Here is a 27,020-nt window from a genome sequence, read left to right as displayed (position 1 = left end):
CACTGAGATACATTTATTCAAGTAAAATCTTTAAAGGGTCAAAGTAAATGAATGTTATTATCTTACTGAAAAAAATCATACTTTTTCTCCATTGAGCCTGTAACTCTCCCCAATGCTGACCTCGTTCGCCATCTCTTCCTGTGGCCCTCTTTGAGCTCTGGGTAGTGTTCAAGACCATGGACCACACAGGCTTTGAGTCACCCTCCCTGTCCTTCCCAGACTCCTGATTCACTTTCGTCTCCTGGCGTCCCAAGGAGTGCTCCTTCTCCGTCCCCCGGCTCTTCTTCCTGGACCCATGTCCAGTCAGTCCGCATCTCTTCCAGTAAGATGTTCTCTTCCTACCTTACTTCTTGAGGAGCTCATCTAGGCCCAGGCGATTATCATTTCCTCCTTTTGAAAGAGAAACAAAGTTTTGTGCCCAGTTCTGCCTCGCTGGAGCCTCACAAGTTCATTTATCGCTTCACATGGGACATTTCCAGGTGAACTCCTACCATCAGCTTCAGTGAAACAAGTTTATGACAGAATTCTCCAACTTCTCCCCCGCCCCCCCCCCGGCCCCCACTCCACTGCAAATCTAACCTCTTCACAGTTGTGGGGCGGGGACAGAAGCAGGAAGAAAACGGAAACTCCTAATATCAACTTCATTAGCATAGTGAATCAATGAGAAGTCAGAAATAATAAGAAACCATTACTTGAAAAATAAAGTATTTTTCCAAAAGTGTATGTGAATTGTTAAAACCAAGCACCAATACAGTTGAGAATTTTCTGAGGCCAGTCCCCTGGCATTTGCTACCTGGTCCTCTCAGATATTTTGGAGGAAAGGTCAAGTGTTCGTGCACTACATGACCAGGGTGAAAGATGGTACAGGGACTAAGCGCTGAAACCTGACTCAGAATCCTTGCCGCTGTACTTGTGCCAGCTGGGTATGTTGTGAAACGTGTCCGGGGATTGGTGTCCTCTTTTGTAATGGTAATGCACCGAAATCCTCTGGTTGGTAAATCTCCCTGACCAAACCCTGTAACATGGTATCTCAAAAAAGGAGCTCTTTGAAATTTGTATATATTGTAAGCAAAAATAAAAGGCCTTTCACAACTGTGTGTGCGAGTGTAGTGTGTGTCTATGGTGAGTGGGGAGTCATTGAAATCAGCTGTGTCAATGACAAATACAATCCTGTGACTAATTTGAAAATCTCACCTGAAGAATCAATTTAACCAGAGTCAGCCAACAATAGCCCGCGGGGCAAATTAGGTTGCTGCCTATGTGAATCTGGCCTACAGCTAAATGTTGAGTTTAAATTTTTAAGTGTTTGTAAAGTGCACAAGTTTACGAACATGTTACATTTCTGTCTGAAACTCTGTCTTATTACATAGTTAAATCGTCAAAGGGTAAACAACCAAGTGGGGGGTGGGGGGCATGGGAATTAAACAAAGGGGATTACTCACCAATTGAATAGTCAAGGGGATTATCTAAAATTGAAATTTATATATACTTTGAAATTCATATTTAATTTTAATAAGAGAGAAAAATTATTAACGCTCTAAGAGGAATTTTCCTGAGCCTTTGCCCAAAGTACAAGGCCTGAAGGAAACCTAAGTCTCTGTCATGTTCCCACAATCAGAGCTGAAGCTGAAGACAGCTGCCTTGGCTTTAGCACCTTTATCTGGTGAGCAACCACCTGGAGCTAGGGAGAGTTTCTCCAAAGTCAAGTCAGGATGTGGAAGGAGGAAGTCTCAACCCAAAAACTTTGCAAAAAAATGGTGCTAAGAAGCATTCATTTCAGAAAATAGATGTAGAAATAATGTCTCAGGAAAAAAATAATCTTAGGCACCAACCCCGTATCTTAATTCCCCAGGAAACTAGAAATGTTTCACTTCGGCAAGTGGTTTTCCCAAAAGAATGCTTTAATATCAGTTCTATCGCTGGCCTGATTACCTGATTAACGAGGCTCCCAACAAATGTTTTAGATTACGCTCAACATTTGTATAACCGCCTCTGGACCACACACACTGTAAGCGTGTGTTAACCGCCTCTGGACCACACACACTGTAAGCGTTTTGTGCACAGGCTGTACCTCTCTGTGCCCAAGTGAATGTTTGCGATGGACTCTTGTGGTTAATTTGTATAGCATATGTAACATTCGGAGCCAATGGAGTTGATTCTCTTTTGCTTGACCTCCCTATTCTGACCTCAAGCCTGCCTGAGCCCATTTCTTTGCAGCTGCCATGTTTGCATTTGTGTCAGCTGGTGATCTCCCACATTTGAGTGGATCCTTAAAGCTACACAAGTCTTCTGAATTTCTTGTTAAAGTCTGAGTGATTTCTCACTGTGACATTCCAGAAATTAGTTACACTCTATGACTGAGGTTTGGAATGTTCAATTACCCATTCAAAATGGAAAGTCAATTCATATTTCTCAGAAGAAATTGTGACTTAATTGCTGTTATCAGCCTAATAAATTACTAGGTGATTTCCACAAACTGGTTATACACTCAAAATTCATGTCTGATGAAAGAATAATTATATCGATATTCTTCAAATATGAAAAGGAAATTGGTTTATTGGCCACAAGGGAAATATGTACACCTTGAGTGTAAACTCATCTATCTTGTTCTGTCTATTGTTAAGCAGGCAAATTAAGATGGGGAAGAAACAGTTTGTATCTCACAGGGATAATGTGCACTGTGCTAATTGCTCCACAAGGAACATATCGTGGCTTGAAGAATATTCTTTTTGCTGAATGAGGATGTTGTGTGCTCTTTCGAACTCTCGGTTGTTAAGTGTATCTGTTGATGATGACTGAAGTTATACAGTGCGTGCGTAACACACGGTACCACTGACGAACCAAGGGTTAACCTCACCAAGAAGACAACAAAAGTTTTCATGGAGGCGTGGAATTTTGAGAATAGCATATTGCAACAGTCCAGAGATGGAGAAGAAAAGTATGCATGTATTAACTAGATGGCCACTAATGTCAAAACAGCTAATATATTAATTTATGCATCCATTCAATATATATTTATTTTATGTCTGTGTACTAACAGGGCAGATGGAATTACTAATAAGACCTGGACTCTGTCCTCATGGAGCTCACATTTGGAGAGACAGAAAACTTGAAACAGAATGTATTTAATCATAATGTGGACATGAAACAATGGTAACATTGAGAGGAAATCTGGTTTACTTGTTGGGGGAACTAGGGGAGGGTTAGAAAAATAAGCTACACCTGTAAGTAAGAATATGAAATTATTAAATGGGCAGAAATAAGAGAATGATGCGAAGTGGGAGAACTAAACACAAGGGATAACAAATGAGTGACACAGCCACTGCGCATCTGAAGAACAACCAAGTCCTGTTATAGCAAGGCAGACCGGAAGTCGGGGAACGAGGACAGGAGATGAAGAAGGAGGAATGGATTAAAGTCATGTGATGTCCCACTAAGCAGTTCAGAGTTTATTTGAAGGCGAACAGGTTTCATTGATAAATACTCATTATTTTCATTGTAAAAATGATGAACTAGCAGAAATGATGAAACTTAGGTGTCAGAAAGTGATGACCGACTGTGGCAGAACAAGCAGCTCGGAAGTGATTGTCACGTGGTGGGAACAAAATAAAGGTATGAAGAATCCAGCAGTCATACGGATGAAACAAGGAACTCAGCCAAGAGTTGTAAGGAAAACAGAATATGTAGGATTCCAAGATTAAGGTGCATAAGGCTTGAGAGAAGAAAATGGGTAAGAGTCTCAGTTTGATAGATGGAATGATCACATTTGATAAAACAGGTCCTTTAACCAAAAGAACACGTCAAAGAACAAAAAAATCAAATCATTGTGAGTGACGGGGAGTACAGATTGGGGACCCAACACTCATCTGCAGCCAACTGGACATCCCCTTACAGAAGGGTCTTGGGGAGGAGACCAGTCAGTCAGGGTGCAGTGTAGCAACAATGAAACATACAGCTTTTCTCTAAGTTCCTAAATGTTTCCACCACCACCACCCCCCGCCCCCGCCACTATCATGATCCCAATTCTACCTTACAAGTCTGGCTAGACCAGAGGATGGACACTGGCACATGTAGGAACTGGAAACAGAGGGAATCCAGGATGGATGATCCCTTCAGGACCAGTGGTGAGAACGGCGATACTCAGAAGGTGGAGGGAAGGAGGGCTAGAAAGGGTGAACCTATTACAAGGAACTACATATAACCTTCTCCCTGGGGGACGGACAACAGAAGAGTGGGTGAAGGGAGACATTGGACAGTGTAAGATATGACAAAATAACAATAATTTATTAATTATCAAGGGTTCAGGATGGAGGGGGACATGGGAGGGAGGAGAAAAATGAGGAGCCAATGCCAAGGGCTCAAGCAGAAAGCATATGTTTTGAGAACGATGAGAATGATGAGGGCAGCACATGTACAAATGATCTGGACACAATGGATGGATGTATAGATTGTGAACAGAGTTGTACGAGCCCCCAGTAAAATGATTTTTTTTTAAAAAAGAACATATACAGGACTGAGGAAGCACAGACTAGGTGTAGAAATCAACAGCAACAACACTGGGTTTAGGTTGAGAACGCCCAAGTCCTCAGACGCAGTCATCTAAATGGAACGGCATCTGTGCAGGAGGAAACTAAAGCTCAGGGAAAAGGTTGGAAATTTCAAGAATGTGGAAAACATGAGATTCTAGAAAACAAGTCTGTTAACAAGAAGGAGTTGAGCAAATGGTAGAACTCTGAGGAAACGCCTATTTAGGAGGCAGGAAAGCAAACCAAGAAAGGAGGATTGTCCACGCAAGGCAGAAGAGTGTGACCGTGCAAGCATCCCGCTGCCTAAGGAAACGATGGCACAGCATGCAGGAACTGCTTGTGCTGCCAAGGCCACCCAGGTGACAGCGCTCTCAGTCCAACGGCGTGATGCCTTTCGTTTGAGTCCTTCTAGATCCAGGGCACAGGATGAAGTGATATGTGAACTTAGGCGCTAAGGCACAGACAGAGGTCAAATAGCTATTGCTTGATTGTTGCAGACGTCAACAACATGGTAAGGGCGATTGCTTGTGCACTCCATAAATATGAAACTGTTCTGACAGGCATCGGTTGAGCAGACTCCTTTGTAACGTTCTAACTAACTTGCTATCCATTTATCCCTCCCTTCAGTCAACTAACATTCCTCGAGGGCCCACCATGTGGCAGACACAGTGTTAGGGAATGGAACAAACATTGTTATGCACATCATATGTGCAATGATGGATATTTCTAGAATTTTAAATATGGAGCCACACAGAAACAAAAAAATCACGTAAGGTGATAAATCATAAACAGCAGAATTAAGATTATTGCCATGAGGAAAAGGAAGATATAAAATAAAATTTCTCCTATAAAACGAAACTTTCAGGGAGGGCATATATCAAAAAGACATTAATTAAAACATAAAAAATGGGCATCTGCCACTTTTTTATTATGCATGGAGGACAGGGAAATGTTTGATGCTTTTGATCAATCTGCTATCTAAGTTAACACAGCTTCATTCATTTTCTTGCCTAAGTAAATACCAATTAACCTTAATTCAGATTACTAATTGCTAACATGCAACTCAATATTTTTTACAGTAAACACAGCTACCTCTTACATTTTTTCTATATTTTGCTATGTTTTAATGCCACTGAGAACTGGTGCTGCATATCGTTCACTCCCTCGCCCCTTCTCCCCTCTCCAACAGCCCACTCAGTGTAAGAATCGCTGGCTTAACCTTCCCGCCAGTTTATCTCCCTTCTGCATACGGCAGGCACTGCATGAGTTTAAATTAGTAAAAATGGGTATGGATTTGAGGTAGCTGTTTATTTCCTCGAGTGTTTTGCTCTAGAGCGGTAGCAATTACCGGACAAGAAAATTAGCCACTCCTTACTATCTGTACAATATTGTGTAAAGCTTAATTAAGTAGGGCAGAGACATGGAATGTTGCTGAGGAATTAAGAAAGATTCCTTCCCCCCCCCCCTCCCCATTGCTGCATGCTTCCCTTCCCGGCTAGAGACAATTTCGGATGAAGAAGTCTTCATAGAGAAACATAAAGAGTGGTCTGTCAGGAAGGATGAGTTCATCCTATCTAGCAATTCCTTTAGAATGAACCTGGCCCGTGCACAACTGCTATGTGTGTCACTGTGATGGTCAACGACAAGTAAAAAGGTGGGGCAGGGGTCAAGGGTCTGGTGTGAGCCAGCGGGTTGACAGTGCAAGCAAACCCATCCAGCAGCCCTGTGAGAGGAAGCCCTGGGGATGCATCCCCCGCAAACCCTGGGGCCCAGGTCTTCAGGGTCACATAAGACGGTACCAGTGGACCCGGACTCACCAGCACCCAACAGCATGAACCACCACAAAGAAAAGGCAAATTCGATTTAAAATGACAATCAAGAACAGACCACAGAACGGGACTGGTGACTTTAGTAAAAGGAACAGATGGAAAAAGAGTTGCTGGCAGTAGTTTAAAAATTTTAGGCCAAAAACCAGTTTATACCTATTTTCTAATAATTATTTCACCTATGATTAACTTATTTAAAAATAAATCTGTCAATCTGACCACATTATGTTACTTTGGTCTGAATGAAAAATAGCAAACTTCGAAGTCCAGTGGGGCAGGTGTGGGAGTGGGGGACGCACACACAGGAATATGTACGCCATACATCAGAATCAATGTACTCAGAGTCAAGATCGGCATATGTAGCAATGGGGAATGCACTGGGTTCTATGATAAGGATTTTCCAGTTTCATTAACAAAATGCTGCAAGAAGACATTTGGGAAAAATAGATAATTTTATATATGTTTTCATTTTTATTTATTTACTTTTAAACATTTCTTCTTTTAAAATCATTTCATTGGGGGCTCCCACAGCTCTTATAGCATTCCATGAATCAATTGTATCAAGCATATTTGTCCATATGTTGCCATCATCATCATCATTGTCTAAACATTTGCTTTCCATTTGAAACCTTGGTAGCAGCTCCTCAGAAATAAGGTTTTCTTTAATTAAATCTAAGAAAATGGCGTAGATATTATGTGTAAACCCCATTACTCGTTATTATTACATAATCATTACTGTGCCTGTGTGAGTGTGGTTCTGTAACACATAGACTGAGGGTGTGTGCTCTATTATTGTATTGTGAACTCAAACTTAGGATACGGGAATTAGCCATGAAGGAAACCAGAAAGGCATGTGCTTTCACACCTTAAAGAAGGTGGCCTTGGACAGAGGGTTCCCTCCTGCACATTAACACTGTCTGAAGGGGCAGGGGGGCAGGAGTGTCCAGGGATGTAGCAAATCATGTGACTCCATGAGATACAGATGGTACTCCACGGTGAGAAGGCCATGAAACTCTAAGCAAGCAGTGTAGCAACGCGAAGGGTCGGCAGCACCTGGTAGCTGGGCCTGCAGTTTGGGCCTGGTAACCAAAGCTGTACTGAACGTGATGCTGGCACACGAGAGAGGGCAGGTTAAGGTGCTTTAGGTTTTACTTGGAAAATTGGAGAGGAGAAGCTTTATTTCTATATTTGTGTTTACATTTAAAGCTCTCCAAATGGAGAACAAGAATGCATATAGGGCTTCTCTAAGGAGCGGCCAGCACGGCCCTTGCCCTGGGCGTCACTGGAGGGGGGGCCACTGAGAAGTTTCTGTTACCCCCGTTGAAGCATCACTCCACTTGGGGGCAGAACAAGAATGCCTTTCACTGTGATCACATGATTATGTTTGAGATTGTTAGGGGACTGAGGATCCAGAGGCAATAACATCCCTTAAGCTCCTCTTAAAAGGAACCCTAACCAACCTGTGGGCTACCTGTTAATCTGTTAACTGAAAGGTTAGTGGTTCAAAGCCACTCACGGCTCCTCAGGAGAACCAATAGCCTGCTTGCTCCCCGAAAGATTCACAGCCACGGAAACCCTGGAGGGGGTATATGAGGAGAAATGGACTGTGGTCGTGGGTTTGGTTTCCATTTTTGAAATCTTTCTTTGGCAATGTTTTTGAAGTGGAACGGTTTACATTCTTACTGGCTCCAACGATCATTATTTGTATGATCTTCAACAAACAGTTGATCTTTCTGGAAATCACTTTCTGTTTGTGTTGACTGAGTGCTGCAGGTTCAAGGGCAATCGTGCATGGGTGCCTCGTTCCCTGGCGCCTCCAGGTACTCAGAACTCCCTCGGACTGCTTTGCACCTGCTCCAGTCCATCGACCAAGGGTCCCACCTCAACCCGGAAACTGGGGAAGCCTTCAGGGCATTTCAATCTTCGGCATTTTTAAGAGAACAGACAAGATTGAAAAGCTGAAATAATCCATCAAATATAGGATTTATCAGTGTGCCTTTTCACGTTTTCTTTCTCCTTTTTAACAAGCACCACAGCTTTTTGCTAATTGTGCTGAAAAACAGCATTTGGGGAGAACACATTGGGGGACAGGGAGGTAATGGTTACCCTATATGCCCATTTCTTCTGCCAGTTGCTCCCCTTCTTCCCTGGTATAATCTGCACAATCTCCAGAGAGCCCAGCCCAGAATCTGCCTTACATTTAGTGGAATCCGAGGCAGCTCTCTGGAGCAAGGGTAACGCAGTGAGATAGTCCCCTTCTTTCAGGTACACCTCACCGGCAGCCACCACCCGTGTGTCAGCGAAGGTTCCCGTGTTGTGATCGTGCTGAGCACGTGTAAATGGAGCTTCCAGACTAAGACCCACTAGGGGAAAAGGCCCAGTTGTTCAAAGACCAGCACCCTGCTTCCTAAAATCAGCGAAGGACACGCTGTGGCTCACAACAGAACAGCCCGATTCTCAACTCAGCGTGGGGAGGTGGCAGGACCTGGCAGCGTCTTGGTTCCATAGAGGAAGGCGTTGCCCTGACTTGGAATGAACATGAATGTAACTGTTAACGAGAACGACAAGCAAAGTGGTTATCGCGTCATCAGAAGCAGGACCCGCGATGCGAATCCTATAATAACAATGCCATGTGGAGACGCTCACATCCTTGGTGTTAACACAAGTTAGGAGTCCTCACGGTAAGAATCACCCTTTCCCTGAGTGTTACTTTGGTCTCTGCCTGGGAGTTCTCCTCTTCCTACAGAAAGAGCCCTCTCTCTGCTTGCTCCTGCATCATCGGGCCGCCTTTGAAGTCCGGTGCGCACCGTGTGCGGGTATGGCCTGGGGGAGCAGGTGGCATGGTCATATCTAGAGCTTCTCACAAGCATTCGCTTTCCAGCCCTCGTTGCCCCTACAGCTTTGCTCGGGAACATTTGAGACAGCGAGTTTACGGGGAAGACCTTCAGCTACCCCTCTCCAAGCAGGTTAGGAGAAATAAAAATAACTAGCAGCCTGAGAGCCTACGTGGGCCGGCAGGAGCTCTGAGGAGGGAGCGGGTGACACATGGGACCGCCAGCCACCGGTGGCTGTTCACCCTCACCAGCCCCTCCCCAGGATAGAGAGGAGGCTGTCTGTCTGATGAAACCCCACGGGCAGCGCTTCTCAACTCAGCGGCAACGGATCTGACCATGGGCTGCAAAGATCCGTGGATGGCACGAATGACTTGCGCTTGCCTAAAGGCGGACTGCTCAAAACCATTCAGTAGTCGTGTCGACGAGATGACTGGCACAGCCCCGAGGAGTGATATCATTGCTCTCATTTTCCAGATACAGAAGCAGAGGCATGGAGAAGAGTCACACGTCAGGACTGAGACGACGCTGGTTCTCTGGGCCGGCACCATGCAGTCCCGTGGGAGACAGACAAGGCCTTCAACAACTGCACAGCGTTTCCCAAGCCCGCGGGGGCAGTTCCGCCCATAACTAGGAGCTGGAATTGACTGGGCAGTCTTGGAGTTTTAAATGCAATGCTATTGTCCACTAGGTGGCGACAACGGTTAGGTGGCTGAATCAACCCCACTCACAGGCGCCTACCTCAGAGGACAGGCATAGAGCAGTTTGTTCCTGGAAGGTCACAGCCTTGACAGTTCTAGGGAGCACAGCTCTCGTCTGCACACACGGGGCTGCCATGAGTCAGAAGCCATGACGAATTGCCACATGGCAGTTCCCTGGCAAGCACGTCTACAATATGATGGGATGTACTGTGGGTGAGCGGCCCGGACAAGTACTGCACTCAGTTACACTTGCAGACAGGCTGGACGCAGTCAGTCTCATAGCTCGCTTCGTGGTCAGTTTATTGACGTATGTGCATGTGTGTGCAACCGTCTCTCTGCGGATCTGTGGCCCACGCACTTACGTAATCCAAATAAAACAGTTTCAAATGATTGGAGGAGTGAGCAGTGAGACTTAAGGGGCGACAGTAACATTTCCAGACTACTCTACTGGATAATACATTGGGGAGCGGGGGGGGGGGGGGGACATTACTTTAAGAAGTTTGACTGGAGATACATACAAATTAGTTTAGTTTTGTTGAGTAGGGACAGGGGTTGTTCACTGTATGTATATGCAGATGACAGTGTGTGCGTTCACGTCACCACTGCTCACTGTAGCAGACTGAGTCTCAGGTCACTTCAATGGCTTCCACGTATGCGTCTGGCGTGGTAGCATGGGAAGCATATGAGAAGTCAAATGATAAAATCGACTAAAACAAAATTCCCCAAGCAAAAGTCAGACTAAAAAGTTAAATGGTTTAAACACAGATTTGACTAGTAAGTAGCTTATGACCAAAAAAGAGCTTGTTTGGTTTACAAATTTTAAAGTACGACTAATAAATAAATAAATAACCACATTATACTTTCCATCACACGTTTAAACAACTCAGAGTATGATGATCAATTACATCTGTATTCACCGTGAACGTCAGTATTAATTATTTGAAATGACGGTGAACACATGCCCCTAAGACCAGCAGGGCTTTTGCTGCATAGCATCAATGCACATATGACACTAACCTAGAAGTCGGCTGAAAGCAGACACCTCGGTGTCCAGTTTTAGATCCCTGGGTTGTGGGCCAGAATACGTCTTTGACTTGTTCTGCAATGTATAGTGCAGACAGGTTAAGAAGGCACGGCCAGTGTTGTGTCAGTGTTCTGTTTGGCCACCAGATGTCAGTGTAGGATAAGGAATTCTATAGCATCGTACCTTGTTTGTTCCTAGAAGGGATAGAGGGCTATCTGTTAGGATTAGCAGCTGTTCAGTAGGCTTAAATACGTTCAATTTGGTAACGTGCAAAGAGCACATAAATTTGGAGACACTCATAGGAGATGATATAGTGAACAGCTGTACATTGCTGGGCCCTAATAATGTTTAGTTATTAATGGTACAATTTACCAGTTGGAAAAAAAATCTGCTTCTAATTTTTTAAGAAGTGTGCCAATAAGTTTGTGATTTAAATTAAATGAAAAGAGTGTGCTGACACAGAGTAGAGTGTCAAAATAAAGGAGAGGCTTTCTCTACACTGTAGAACTGTTCTGTGGATGGTTGGAATGTATGAGAGCGGCACCAGTTACTAGGCATTTATTAATCATACCAATGGCTATGGATGTGAATGAAGAGATTAAGGTTTCATAATGAGAATTATGAAAAGTCTTGGTTTTCTTAATCAACTAAAAAGATATGAACAGGAAAAGGGCAGTCCTCAAGCCGAGTTGAATCTATCCCTGCCATGTGATTAATCAGGTACATAGGTTCCTAAACCCCTCCGGAAATTAAAAGCTGTTACGCATAATCCAGGATAAAGCCCCTTAGGTCATTCCAGTGCACAAAGGTGTGGTACCCAGGACTTTAGGAAACACTGAATTCCTGGTGCATCTCTCCCCATTCATACCCCAAGACATGAATCATTCTATCCTAAAACTTGCCCTGCCTGCCCAATTGCTCTGCCCCATCTAATCCCACCTCCACCTTGCAGTCAGAAGCATCTTTACAAACACAAATCCAACAGGGCCATTGACAAGTTTACTTCATTAGCCATCAGATTTGAAACACCTTCAGGTAAGGCCCAAACCCTTCAAAGACCTACAAGGCTCTCCAGGATCTAGTCTGCAGAGTCATTTAGCATGATCTCTCTCACACACATCTGCACCCAGGAGAGATCATGTTATACGTGCTTCGATAAAATGATGTTTTTGTGCGTGAGAAAAACTCCTTCATGCCCTATCAGGTTAATCACGACAGACCCTGGAGGATTGACTCATGCACCACTCTGGTCAGGGAATCTATGGTTTCACCTCCATGATGTACTCCCATCCCTCTGGGGCTGGATTAAGCACATACTACTTCACAGAATCATCTCAGAAGAAATGATTGCCAATGTAGTATGCATTTTAATAAAAAGGAAAGAAAGACAGAATGAGCCAAGTGGTCTCTGTCTGGAAAATCAGCCATTGAACACCCTGTGGGCACAGATCCACTCTGACACACACAGCTTCACCAAGAGTCAAAGCGGGACTGATGGCAACATTATTTTTGTTTAAGTATATATAACTGCATACCATCAGATTTATGCACTGGTAACTCTAGCAGTTCACTGGTACCTCCTCCATGCTCTCCATCATTGTCACATTACCCGGCATATGCTAAGCTCTCAAAAAAGGATCTGAAACTATCATGACTAATATATATATATATACACACATACATACATACATACACATATATATATACATATATATGTTATTTCTAAGAGATACCAAACCCAAAGCACACTGGAGTTCTCTGAGCAATCGAGTCTCCCTGACTTAGCTAGCTGCAGAGCTTGGAGTAGTAGCCAGATACATGAATTCACACCTTGGACCCTTTCCAATCACCCAGGTTTCTCCCAAGTGCCCTTCAATGAGAAAATTTCATAAACATACAAACAAAATGGGAAAAAAATAGGCCACTGTCATCTAGTTGATTCTGACTCATAAGAACTCTACCCACAGTTTCTGAGAGGACACATCTTTACGGGGCACATAGCCTCATCTTTCTGCTGGGGGAGGATGGTGGGGTCAAGCTGCCTACTTATCTAGTAGTTAGAAACCCCAAATCCACTCACACTACCTTGTCAATATATAAAACTCACTGCCATTAAGTTTATTGTGCCTCACAGGGGCCCTGCAGGACAGGGTAGAGCTGCCCTTCTGGGTCTCTGAGATTGTCTCTTGACAGGAGTAGAAAGTCTCATCTTTCTCCAGAGGAGCAACTGATGAGTTTGAACTACCAAACTTGACGTTCATAATCCAATGCATACCCCACTACACCAGAGAGATAAGCATTAAAAATTACTAATTAAATGCAGTGAGGAAAAATGAATGCATAAAATTCACTGTGTGCATGCCAATCACTCAAAAATAAATTAGCAAGAGCGTAAGTCAAAATTCCCTGAGCCTGCCTCTTCCATCTCTTTGGTAGTGGAAGTAAGAATTGGGGATTGCTTTGTCCATGCAAAATGGCCCTTGATTTGATTACTGGCTTTCTTTTTTTTATGTATTTGGGCTCTTTCTTGCTAATTGCATTAAGGCATGGGGGCTGCAGCTGGCATTTACTGCATCTTTGTGTTCACAGCAATTTTGTAAGCCCTTTGCTCTTGAACCCCAGTTTATCATACAGGAAACTCAGAATCTTCCTTATTAAGAAAAAAAAAGGTGGTACCCAGGTCCCTGCAGTCAGCTTGATTTTATGGAAAGTCAAGGAAATAAGGTCTGATGTAAACGTCCACAGTGAATCATTACATTAATGGCCCCAGCAAAAAGAAAGAGACTGATCAATCCGAAGCTCACTGCCATTATAATAATTACAACTCACAGTGACCCTGCAGGTCGGACAGGAGAGCACTTCCAAGCTGTATGGACATTAAACTTATCAGAAATAGAGAGAGCTTTAAAGATAGGATTGAATGGTGTCAATTTCAATTTTTCAAAGTATTGTAAGCTACAAAATAAATTTCAAACAAAGGTTTCCAAACAAGAGATTCTCTTAACTTCAATAAAACTTAAAAACCAAATGATATAAAGTAAACCTAAACAAACAAAACCCTGTAGGAATAGCTTTTAATTTTTCTCTCTCCTCGGATTCTCAAATGTTTCTCAGGCACAAGACTGGCATTATAATATAATTTACTTTTGATATTAAAATTAAATTTATATTTCCCTTACTTTATATATTCCAGTGTTCCTTAAGAGAGTGCTTCTCTCCATATAATTAACACCTCAAGCTTCCACATTTGAAACCAAGGTGGATTTCCCACGGATGGATCTTTTTCTTCTTGTTGGATCATTAAATACTGGGCAATTTTAAGCTTTTAAAATAAATTTTTAACATCATTCTTTTGCTTCATAAATCACTACCATCAGGTAGGTAAGGTCAGTGCCAGAAAATGGGTCACCAAGAACTGAATCACAATGATGACTACTCCTAAAATAATCGGCCCCGTGACTTTAGAGAAATGCACACACAACAATGGAAGGAACTGTTACACATGGGGTCACTATAGGCGAGGTTGCCAGATGCACCCCTAGTTGTTCCCCTGCATAAAGATAAAGTTGGCTATCAGTTCTGATAAAAATAGAGAGTCTCAGCAACCCTACGGAATAGCTCTACTAGGTCTTACACTGTCACTATGAGTCAGGATTGATTCAATAAGCATGGGTTCCGTTTTGACCAACTAATCAACTATTAACTGTAAGTTATTTCTGTACTTTATGCCCATGAGGTTGTTATGACACACTCATGAGTATTATTATGAAGTGTGTTTTAAGTTCACTATACTAAGGTGCTCTGCTGGTGCTGTGCTTAAAATGCTTACTTTCTAGCCAAAGTGTTAGCAGTTCAAATCAACCAGGCACAATACCAGAGAAATAGGAGGTTGTACATTCCTCTAAAGATTTACAATCTCAGAACACCTCTGGAGCAATCCCATGCTGTCATATAGAGCACATGAGTCAGAATCAACTCAAATAATTGTTTTTGTTTGGTTTCACTTTTCTTCTTCTTCTCCTCCTTCTTCTTCGTGTGTGTGTGTGTGTGTGTGTGGTATGTGTGTGTGTGCGTGTGTGTGTATGTGTGTTTGTTGCGCTGACCACAGGACTTCCCGTGTCTGTGGCTCCCCGTGTCATGGCATAGCCTTATGTACCTCTTCATAACACTGGCAAACCACTCAGCCCAGCAACAAGAATGGAGCTTGCCAAAAAGTAAATCACAGGAACTCTGAGATTTTCACCCACTGTTTCATTAATTCATTTCATATGTAAGTTCAGCATTTATTATTCAAGACATATTCCAGGGAATTCTAAATCAATAAGTTTGGCAAATAAAAAATAACAAATTGTGGAAAAGTTTACTAAGTAACTGTCATTTTAAGGTCTGTAAGAAAGTTAAAAAATCAATGGCATGTATTCATGTAATGACAAGATTTCAATTTTTATTAAGGATTATGCAAGCAGGCTAATGTCAGAAATTATGGAAAACCTATAGTTGGTTTTATACTTATCATATGTGTTATAATTTCTACTAATCTCACTACATTTGAGCAGAGATTTAAATTGAATTCCACTCACTGACCAACAATTTTTAGGGAATCACGCTTTCATGCATGTCTTCCAAAATACGTGTCAACTTGGCTGTCTTCGAGTTTGCAATCTCCTGTCATTCTACTCATTTCATGAATGGAGCAGATTTAGTGTAAGGTTTCTCTTGACCCACAACTTACTAGATCTGTGACCACCCTTACACAGGTGAAACCCTGGCATAAATGAAGTAAGTCTTACATCAGGAGAGGGATGGGAGCAGGAGGAGTAGGGACTTCACTGTCACAATCAAGAGTCAGGAGTAGAGAACAGCCTTTCCACTTGGAATGGCTGTGCTGAGACCATCGTAGGCACAGAGGAGGATTTATGCAAGGACACACAAAGAGCTCCAAGGAACACGCCAGGAGAGCTTCATTGTCCTTGTGAAAGAAAACCAGCATCTTTCCCCAGCATGACTCAAGAGAGACCGCATACCCCGAGTGCTGGCACCCTGAATTTAGACTTCCAGTCTCTGAAATTTATTTGCTAAAGGCATTCATTTGTGATTTTTCTCTTAAAGCAGCATACCCCAACACTCATATCAAGTGGCACCACCAAAAAATGAACCTCCCAGTCATGGAGCAAATGCTAGCTCCTAGCAACCCCGTCGGTGGGGTTCTGGGACTTCATGGCAGTGGGAAATCTTATCATTTGCCCATGGAGTGGCTCGGGTCTCCAACCGCAAACTGTATGGTCAGCGGCCTGGTGCATATCCGCCACTGCACCTCCGGGGATCCTAAGTGGCACTACTGTGTCTATGAATTGCTACAGCAAACAGCTTGGTGGGTATATATTTTTTACCCTCTGAAAAATAAAACTTTTAACATTAGATAATATTTTGTTAGATACATATGCATATAGATATCACTATATATACATATACATTGATATGTATATTTAGGTACATGTGCATATGTATAGGCATAGTCAGATCCATGTTCACGTGCAAGAGAAGGTGAGAAACGCTACTGCTGCTAGGGCTCCAGTCATCCATGCACAAGGTCTTCCACAGTGCCCATAGGCACACAGAACACAGGCCACTGAGAACCAAGTCTGAGTTATAGCTGCTCATAGGAGAGATGAACCTGTAACTTGAATGTATGAGTATAAAGATGCTAAAATCTCCCTTATTTTTAATCCACTACTAGGTCATATTTGAGTCACCGAATGACTGCAGAAAAGTGCTCTCCTTAGAGCGTTAAGAAAAAGAACAGAAAGAGGCACCATGAAAACAGCGGCTTCTGAGGTGATGTCGGGCCAGTCGAGGCCAGTCCACATGCTCTACTAGGGGATTGGTAGGGGGTAAACTTGACAGGTTTTCTCAAAAGGCACACAATGGCCAATGATGATTTTTTAAGCACTTTAAGAAAATTCAAAACTGTATTTGAGAAATAGAAGCCAAGAAAGTCACATTGAGGACCCCCCCCCCCCCACACACACACACATGACAAGATAGTAGCTCCTTCTTTGAGAGCGGCACTTGCTGTCCTGCGAGCATTTCATTGGGAGCCGCGCTCCAGCCACCTGGGACCCTTGTTGGTGCCCCTTCAGGATTCCTTTGTTTCCAAATTTAAGACCTTTTGGAAGGAGCACCATCTGAGTCACCAAGGACACAAACTGCTGTGTTGACACTGTGTAACTGACGCCTCTGGAGTCCTTCCAGGAAGGTTTAGACACGCTGAAACTTCACCTTCAGAAATGTACAGACCTACCTGCAGGATACATTAGGAAGCAATAGCTAGGTGATATTTTAGTTTAAGAAAGTTCCTGTGATTATGTAGATAAACCTTTGACTATCATTGTATATAATAACTAACTATTATTTTTCAATATACTGGGTTTTGTTGAAAAGATTATGTTTTATAATGATGCTTTGACAGTTATGTGCATGTGAGAATGCCCAACAGCCTTATTTGTGCAGCATGAGAAGATCTCACGGTAGTAGACGGGAACAATTTAAAGTTAGACCTGTGGCCATAAAAGTACTGCTCTAATAGATTGTCCCTACAGTGCGTTAAGTTTGATTTTATGAATGCAAAGAATTTTTTTAACACTACACTATGCTGCAACCATTGAAGTAAGAGAGATAAAGAGGAGCTGATACCAAGGGCTCAAGTAGAAAGAAAATATTTTGGAAATGATGATGGCAACATATGTACAAATATGCTTGGCACAATTGATGTATGGGTAATTATAAGAACTGTAAGAGGCCCCAATAAAGTGATTTATTAATTTTTTTTCAAAAGAAAATGGCTTGGATGAAGATGGGAAAGCTGGGGTGGTCATACTCTTGAATGGAAGGTGACAGCAGCTAAAAGTTTTGAACTATCCCTTCAGGGTAGTTTGTCAATCCCTGGTCTCCAGTGGGTTATGCTTTGAGCTGCACACCGCAATGTCAGCAATTCAAACCTACCGGTCACTCCATGAGAGGAAGATGACGCTGACTACTCCTGTAGCGATTTAAAGTCTCAGAAACCAAAAAGGACATTCTAAATCTACCTGATAGCATCACTGTGAGTGAGAATCAGCTGAATGGCAGAGGGCTGGTAGACGATTTAATTGTCTACTATTGTGATTATAATATAAATGACAATGATTAGGATACAAATGACTCAAAATCTGACTTGGTATCCTCTCTTAGTTTTAAATAACTCCCTTTCATATGAAACGTTTGCCTTTGAGATTATCTGTCGTGTGCTGGTCTAATTGTTGAGCCATTTTTTAATTTTAATGCAGACTTACAAGGAATGTGGCATTAGTGTGTTGGTGAAGAAAGTAAACATGACAGGGACGGCCAGAGAGCAAACAAACCCATCTTGGAAGAAGTAGATCCCAAATTCTCCTTAGATGTGAGAATGGCAAGACTACGTCTCACAGATTTTGGAAATGTTGTCAGAGGTATCCAACCCTGGAGAAAGAGGGGATGCTGGAGAGAAGGGCAGCCGGAGGGGATGTTAGGGAGAGGGTCAGTCGGACAGGATGCTGGGGAGAGGGTCAGCCGGAGGGGATGCTGGAGAGGTCAGCCAGAGGGAATGCTGGGGAGAGGGTCAGCGGGAGGGGACACCCTCCTGGAGAGAAAGTAACAAAGTGGCTGCAACAAGAAATTCAAATAGAGGGAAGGATGGTGAGGGTGGCGCCAGGCCTGGCGATATGTCTTCTGTTGGAAAGAAGCACTGAGAGTCAGCACTGACTCAACACCCCTGACAGGAGCCACCACAAACTAGCGCCTGTCAATCACCTAATCACCGAGATGCAGTGCAGAGTGGGCCGTGTTATCCAAAGTCCCCCAAAAGGAAGGGAAACGACACAACCCTCGCCGTGTCCCACTCTGATGCCTCTGCCCTAGCCCGGCACGGTCAGTGCACGCGTATGCCTCTTGGAGCAGACCCCCGGATGCTTACGTCAAACTCATTCAGAGCTGCAGCCAGCTCGCCGATGCCCGTGTGCCCTTTGGCTTCGTCCGTGGGCGAGGTAGCCTGAGCGGCATTGGAGATGCCAGCGATGGCTTCCTGGACTTGCTTGAACACGTAATCTCGGTTGGCTCTGGTGGCGGCCACGTCCGGGTGGCGGAGAAACGCTTGGGAAGCCGTGTACAGCATCGTGGCGTTCTTCTTGAGGGCCCCGCGGGCTGCTGCCATCTCATCCCGGCAGTGAGGGTCTTTCAGCTCCTGTGGGAACAAAACACAGAGTCGGTCACCTCCTGACATTGTCCACGAAGGAGTGTTTCCTAGGGATTGGAATCACAGCCTCTTGGAACCCGTTGGGTGGCTGGGATCCTTTGCATAAACATTCTTTCAGGGTGAAATGTCAGCGCTTCTCTCCTCCTCCTACCTGGGCACCTGACGGTGAGCCACTCACCTGGCGTGTCCTGTTCCTACCTGTCATCTACTCAACATCTAGAGCCAAGCTCTGCTCCTTCTGTTTCCCCAATGTCCTGTTGTTCGTCCAGCAGGCAGACGGATCGTACTATACTGTACAGACTTAGTCCCACACATGGCCCTCTTATATTGTATGCTTCACATGGACAAAGGGCTTTGTCTCTGATGTGCACTATTGCATCACAGTTTTTGGACTATAATAGGAACTCAGTAAAGATTTCTGAATAAATTCAGAACCCCAGGTCCCCACAAAGTAGGGGGCGTGCCTGGATCAGAATGATTTATCAGTAGACCCGAGACTCAGACTTCAGTCTCCTGGAGGCCTGCTTGCCTCCATGTTCTATTACACTCACAAACACGAGCAACCAGAGTGTGTGACTTTTGCTTAACATGCTATTATCTGTTCAGAAGAGGATATCTTAAAGAAGAACTTAAAGCCTTCCTGTAGTTGCATCTTAATCCATGGTTTGCCCACTGTTGCTGAGTCAACTCCAATCCCTGGTGACCCTGGACCACACAGTAGAATGGCCTCATGTGGTTTCTAAAGCCAGACATCTCTCTGGCTGCAGACTGCCAGCTTGTTCTCGCTCAGGTGGCTGATGATTAAAAGCTCCAACCTCTTCTTTAGGAGCGGGGTGGAAGCACTGTGTAGAAGCATCAAGCACTGCGTCGGGGCTCCCTCATTCCGTGGTTTAGGGAATAAGAAAGAAGAAGGCAAAGATGACTTATGGCCTCGTTTGTGTATAACAAAGCGATACCTATGTGAATCTTTTCATTTCAGTCTGAACAGCATTGTTAAAAATGCTTGCACTGTTTAAGGAAAGATTGAAGGCAGCCCTCTGCTCTGAGAGCCAGGTAGGATTGCTGGTTAAATATCTCTGGGACAGTATGTGTCCAGCTTTAAAACAGGGTGGTTCCCCCCTCCAGGGGAATGTGCTTCAGAGGAAGCACTGACGCTGCAGCTCTAGAAGAAGGGTGTGTCTGGTGAGGAGCAAAGGAAGAGGGAAGGAGAAAGAGTGGAACACAGACCAGCCCACCAAGCCCCGAGGACAAGATTCCAGCTCAGAGCAACCAATGCACAGAGAGGATCGCAGGACCGGCCCCACCAGGAGACTCGATGATATCCCTCATTGACACATAGCACTAAGGGGGACAGCACTGGGGACATGGTACTGGACATGTGCCCAATCCGACCCCATCACAGCTGGGTGAAATAATAAGGGCATACAGTGAAGCATCAAGGGGAGCAAAGCAACAAAGTCCCCAAGGAATGCAAAGATAGATTTTGGGACCAGGACATGGCACCCCAGCGGACTCGACTGGAAAACACTCATAAAGATCAACAGACAGACCTGGAGCTTTTGAGGACTTTCTTGTTTTTGCTGTTGGTTGTTTGTTTTGTTGCATTAGCTATTGTTTTCTTTTTGTTATGTTTTCCTTTGCTTTATTTTTTGTGTGTATTGTTGTCTATGCATGCCTATCTGGACAAGATAGGCGGGATAAGCAATCTGAAGGAGAGAACAATGGGACCGTTGGTTCAGGGGGGACACGGGAGAGGAGGAGATGAGGGAAAGAAATGGGGGTGCCAACTAATGCAGGGACAAGGTAAAAATAAGTGATCTAAAAATTGATGGAGATGGGGGCATAGCATGCATGGTGGGCTAGATCAAGGGCAATGTAGCCGAGAGGAATTACCAAAACCCAAATGAAGGTTGACCGTGATAGTGGGTCAAGAGGAAAGCAAAAGGAAATAGAGGAAAGAACTGGGAGGCCAAAGCATTTATAGAGGTCTAAATACAGACATGTAGATATGGAAATATGTTTATATATAAAGATAGGTGAATAGATCTATGTACATATATTTCTTTATAAAATATTATGACAGCTGATGGACATTGGGCCTCCACCCAAGCATTCCCTCAACACAAGAGCACTTTGTTCTACTAACACAGTGCTCTGTAATGTTCACCTTCCCCGACATGATTGCTGAAGACAAAATGGGTGCATAAGCAAATGTGGCAAAAAAGCTGATGATGCCTAGCTATTAAAAGATATAGCTTCTGAGGTCTTAAAGGCTTAAAGGTAAACAAGCAGCCATCTAGCTGAGAAGCAACAAAGGCCACATGGACAAAGCACACCAGACTGTGTGATCATGGGGTGTCGATGGGATCAGGTATCAGGCATCAGGCATCAAAGACCTTAAACAAATAAAAATCACATCAATGGGAATGAAGGGGAGGGTACAGTGGAGACCCAAAGTCCATCAACAGTCAATTGGAAAACCCCTGTCAAAAGGACCACAAGGAAGAGACGAGCCAGTCAGGGTACAGTATAGCACCGAAGAAACACACAACCTTCCTCTAGTTCTTTAATGCTTCTTCTCCCCTCCCCAATATAATGACCCCAATTCTATCTTACAAATCTGGCTAGAGCAGAACATGTACACTGATACAGATAGGAGCTCACAACACAGGGAATCCAGAACAGATAAACCCCTCACGACCAATAAGGGGAGCAGCAATACTAGGAAGGGAAGGGAAGTAGGGAGGGAGTAAGGGGGAACCGATCACAATAATAGATGTACGGTCCCCCTCCCAAGGGGACAGACAGCAGAAAAGTGGGTGAAGGGAGACAGTGGTTGGTGTAGGACATGAAAAACAAAAAAAGAATAATTCATAAATTATCAAGGAGACATGGGAGAGGGAAGGTGGGGAAGGGAGAAAAAAATGAGAAGCCGATACCAAGGGCTCAAGTAAAAAGAAAATGTTCTGGAAAAGATGATGACGATATATGTACAGATGTGTTTTGCACAATGGATATACATGTGGATTGTGATAGAAGCTGTCTGAGCTCCCAATAAAATAAAATAAAATCCAGCATGGTTCATATACATCAGTTATTCTATGACAGAAGGATGTGGCGATCTGCTGCTGGATTTCCCGTCATAGAAACCTGCCCTATGGTACAACCCATGAGGTCAATGTGAGGTCACAAAGTCTCAAGAGGAGTAGGTTTGGTTCGATTTCAAAGATCTTTGGCTGCTTGGGGTTCTGTCTCTATTTGCTCATTGGGTAGAGGGCAGACGGATGGTCTGACAGCAGTGACTTGCATATTTGCGTTGCTGAGCCATGTTGATTCTGAAACAAGCACAGCATAGTTGCTCTCAAGGACCGTTCAGATGACTCAGCAATAAACACCCGGACCATGTCCATGTCTTTGCCTAGGAACTAACATGGACTTTTACCAGCCAAGAGTACTCTGAATTAGGAGACTTTATGTTGATCTCTACAAATAAAAAAATGTGTAAATAATACATATTTGGCCATACTTTCTTTACTAAGCAATGCTCTGGGCCCTGGGAGTAGAAAGCTTCTCTTGAGTAGTCATGAAGGCCTTATAAACCTTCTTAACACTTGGTTAGGAAATTCCACTCTTTTCAGTATGGTATTTTGTCAACAGATATTATCTGCTATAGTAAGTAGAGATTTCCTAAAGGCAAGATCGTGTGCCTTCTGATACAGCCTCGGACACATGGCAGAAAGCAGAGATGACTTCTGGGGGTCAGAGTGTGAGCTGCTCAAATGGACACTCTCCACTGGGTTGGCTGTTACTTAAGAACGTCCTAGACACATATCCTGCTGTGGAATCAATGCTAACTAGACCACTGAAAGTACAATTATGGAAAGAAATGGGTGAGAATCATTGAATTAAATTCCAAGGCTAGGTGGAAATCACTTTCACCTGAGAATGAATTTCAATAATGACATTCAGGAGACGGCCACGCAGAGGACACTGAAAGCACTTCAAGCCTAGGAACTAAATGTAGGTCTGCTTTATAGTAATCATCCCCACTCCCACATCAGTCTAGCATAGGATGAACACTCAACGGACTTCTGTTGGATAGCTCTTCCTTTTGCTTACAAAGAAAGTGAGAAAAATTAATGATCAAAATTCTGAATACTTCTGGAAACAGGAGGGGTAAAAGGGAAGTTAGTCAAATCTCCCATATTAAAAAACAAAATTCTCCCCTAGGGAGAAGGAGAACACACATCTCCTTGAGAAAAATTGAATAGTAAAAAACTCCAAAGCAGCATTATCGTTGCATCAAATGGGACTCGTCTAGACCCTATTGGACAGACAAGAATTAGTCCCGCGAGTTTCCAAGACTATAACCGTTTTAAGGACAGACAAGCTTATCTTTCTTCCACAGAGCAGTGTGTGGGCCTCCTGGGAGCAGCCCAATGCTGCGTCCCAGTGGCAACGTGGGTTACGTCTTGGGCTGCTAATCATAAGGCTGGTGATTCAAACTGCCCAGCCGATCCTTTGAGAGAAAGATGAAGATTTTGGTTCTCATAAAGACTGACAGTTTCAGAAACCCGCACGGGCAGTTCTATTCTATCCAGTAGAGTCGCACAGAAATGAATGGCAAGATCTTGGTTTTTGTTTGTTTGGTTTTGTTTTTAATGAACAAATAGAGGTGGCTAAAATGGAGGATTCTAATTCTAGACAAAAAACAGGTGGAGAAGATCCTGAGCAGGGCCCTTGCCTTCTCACTTCGACTGGCTCATGTGTCCCCTCTCTCGCTCCCACACCACCTTCCCTCTCATTTTGCCATTAGCTTATCCCTCTCCTTCATCGAGGTTTCATTGTATGCGCTGCACACCCTGGGTGTGCACAACTGTGCTGAAGTCAACAAGGCTCGGTAACGTAAAGTGAGGGTGACCATAGGTGTCTCCCGGAGAGTGACCTCAGCACTACAACACAAGGAGAGATGGATTTGGAAGCTGCTCCCACAGTCCACAGAGCGTGTGATGGGGTGGTCAGGGGGTGTTGCCAGTAAACCAGTGGTCTGGGGCCCATGATGATATGGGGACTGGTACGGTTAGGAATAAGTCTTTCCACTCAAGGACTGGTCAGTTTCGCAGGTCTCCAGAGCTACGAAATGATTGCATTTGAGCGTTTTCTTCTCTAGCTTTTCACAAGTGTCCCCACCTGTTGTCTTCTCGCTGCTACATAGTTAAGCTTCACCATCTCTTTTCCAAACTCCTTAAAGCGGTTTGCCAGGTCTTGCTCATTGGTAGCATTTTTGACAGCTTCCAGGGCCTCCTCCACCTGAGGCGATGAGAATAAAACACATTAATAAGTAGTACTTAGATACTCAAACATGTTACAAATGGTGAGTCATTTTTTCAAAATCATAATTAATAGACATTAATATTTAAATGGTGTAGTAAGATATATCTCCAACATGCCTCTGATCATAGATTACAGATATTTGGAATATAAGCAAGCGCTACACTCTTCAAACAATGTAAATTATATACGTATTTTATTTTATTCAGTTATGGCTTTTGTGAAAACATAGATTACACTCTCGAATGGCAACATAAGGAATCTGTAGTTAAGGAAAAAAATAATTCAAATTTAAAAACAGATTCTAGAAATCTTTAATGTTAAAAATAGGTGCAAACCCAAAGCAGAGAAGTTCAAAAGCAAAAACTCTGGAGTAACTTCTAAGCTACAGAAGACTTGGGCAGTTTGAGTTTCAGTCCCCCCAATCCTTTTGGCAACACCTATAAATCTGGCAGTAAAGGTATTGTAATTCTTAGCTGAATTGATACCTTACCATACAAAGGGAAGGGATAATGTTGAGCTTTCACAAGCTTAAGAATCGAAATACTGCTGCCATGCAAGGTAACAATAACTAGGAGTAGAGGGAGAATGGATAAAATAAAAGCATACTGCCCTAATGTGCTATGCTTCATTTTCCTGGAAAATTATTTCATTAAACTTATGCTAGATGGCCATGGATTTGCATCATGAATTCACCAAGACTCCCCTTGTATATGATATGAGGATTGAGGGGTACAGATGTCCCTTTCACTCCAAATTTATCTTATCCTCAACATGACATAAGGAATTCTGCAAATGGTAGCCCTTCACCATTTTGATAAGTGTCTACTCAAAGTTACAACTGTGATGTTGCAGGGACACCTCCACTAAGTCTTTGTCAGGTAGCATCTTTCTAGAAATAATTTTAGCAGAAACTGTCATTAAAATAGTCCTTAGTGAATAAGGTGCATCTCATATATTTTCAAAATCAGAATTTAAACTTGAAAGTTGTCTGGATAGCCGATTCTGCACTAGAATAGGCATCTGAGTGGAGTCACTGGAATAAGAGATGTTGGTAGGTAAAGCAGAGTGAGAAATGCATATGATATATAAGAACCGAAGCAAAATTTGAATTGACTCTTGCAATTTGGGGCAAATCAAAGAATAACATCTGGATAAACCTTTGAAAGTACAAAAATATATATGATGACTAAAATAGCTGGAAAAGGTGATAGATTAACTCAAGCTTGGCACGGTGTCAAAGGTAATCAATACAATCTCCTTATCAAGTTTCACTGAGTGAACAAAGAGAATGATGCCAACAAGCCAGTGAGAATGGAGCGCATCACATCATTTACCCTGTATAGATTATATTTAGTTTGCTAGGAATTCACGTACAAGGAAGAGCGAAATAATTTTCTCACAGGGAGCTAAAGTCTAGATTTGTTTTCTCATAAATATAAAACAAGACTCCTACCAGTTGTTAATCAGACCAATTTTTTATGTTTTTTATGCTTTTTACATATAATTTATTTTTGTACTGTTTGTTTCTAAAGATTCCAGATGCTGGTTTTTATTTATACTTTTATTTCAATGGAGTCTTTGTTTTGTTTATAAGGCAGCACCATGGATATGTAACATCTATTCAAATATAGACAGTTATATTCAGAAGGTTAATCTAATTAGACTTTCTGACTGGGCCCAGGAGACAGCTGTTTTACTGCCTAAACCCAGCTGGGTCTGAACACCAAGGGAGGACATTTTTGCTGAGTTAGATATCTCTTTCATTACTATTTACACTCAAATTTCACAGCAAAATACTGAAAAGTCTATAAAAGACATTGAAATGTGCTCCCTGTTAGTGGGTTTAGATACCATTTTCCAAGCTTGTCATTTAGAATTCATAAAATCCTGCTCTTCTTACAGAGCTCCTCTGCTTGCGATGAGTGTTTAGTTACAGGGGTGTCAAATCACTTTCATCAGGCTTCACATCTCAATTTTTCTGGTTAAAACGGGCCTAATTGAGATGAAACAGTAGTCTGAGAATTATTCATTAACCAAATCTTTATTAAAAGCCTGCTATGAGGTGAATTAACCACTCATCTGTCAGCTTGTCACAGTGCGGTGACTTGACTATTGCTGTGATGCTGTGAGCCACGTCACCAGCATGTCCAATCCAGCAGGGTCGCCCCACGTGAACGGGCTTCAGCAGATCCTCCAGGATATGAGGAGGCTATGAAGAGGAAATGTAGTATCCACTTAAAAATGAATTAGCCACTGACTGACAGCATCGGAACCTGACTGACAGCATCGGAACATTGTCCATTACTGAAAATCTAATAAATAGAAGCAGAACATTGTCAGAGATAGTGCCAGAATATAAGACCACAGGTCAGTCAGAAGGCACTCAAAATATGAGCAAGGAAAAGCTGACTTTTGAAAATAGAGTCAAACAAAATGATGTAGGTGAAGTCAAGCCCAGGGGAGGAATGCCTTCAGCACCTTCATGTAGTGATTGTGTACCACCCAACAG

General features: G+C 43.1%; 1 protein-coding gene across 4 annotated transcripts in view; it reads right to left on the bottom strand.

The window, feature by feature from the left end:
- The window catches only part of CTNNA2 (catenin alpha 2), a 1,186,106-nt gene that overhangs the window by 875,751 nt on the left and 283,335 nt on the right, over window positions 1–27,020 (bottom strand). For all 4 annotated transcript variants that reach the window (XM_075562525.1, XM_075562526.1, XM_075562527.1 and 1 more), the window contains exons 4-5: window positions 24,368–24,487; window positions 18,899–19,165 (exon numbers count right to left, since the gene is read on the bottom strand). In XM_075562525.1, the coding sequence (XP_075418640.1) occupies window positions 18,899–19,165; window positions 24,368–24,487 (387 nt within the window). The remainder of the gene's footprint in view (window positions 1–18,898; window positions 19,166–24,367; window positions 24,488–27,020) is intronic.

Source organism: Tenrec ecaudatus, chromosome 11 (genome assembly GCF_050624435.1).
Source record: "Tenrec ecaudatus isolate mTenEca1 chromosome 11, mTenEca1.hap1, whole genome shotgun sequence".
Lineage (NCBI taxonomy): Eukaryota > Metazoa > Chordata > Mammalia > Afrosoricida > Tenrecidae > Tenrec > Tenrec ecaudatus.
The sequence above is the reverse complement of the archived record's forward strand: the minus strand, read 5'-3'. Positions and strand labels throughout refer to the sequence as shown.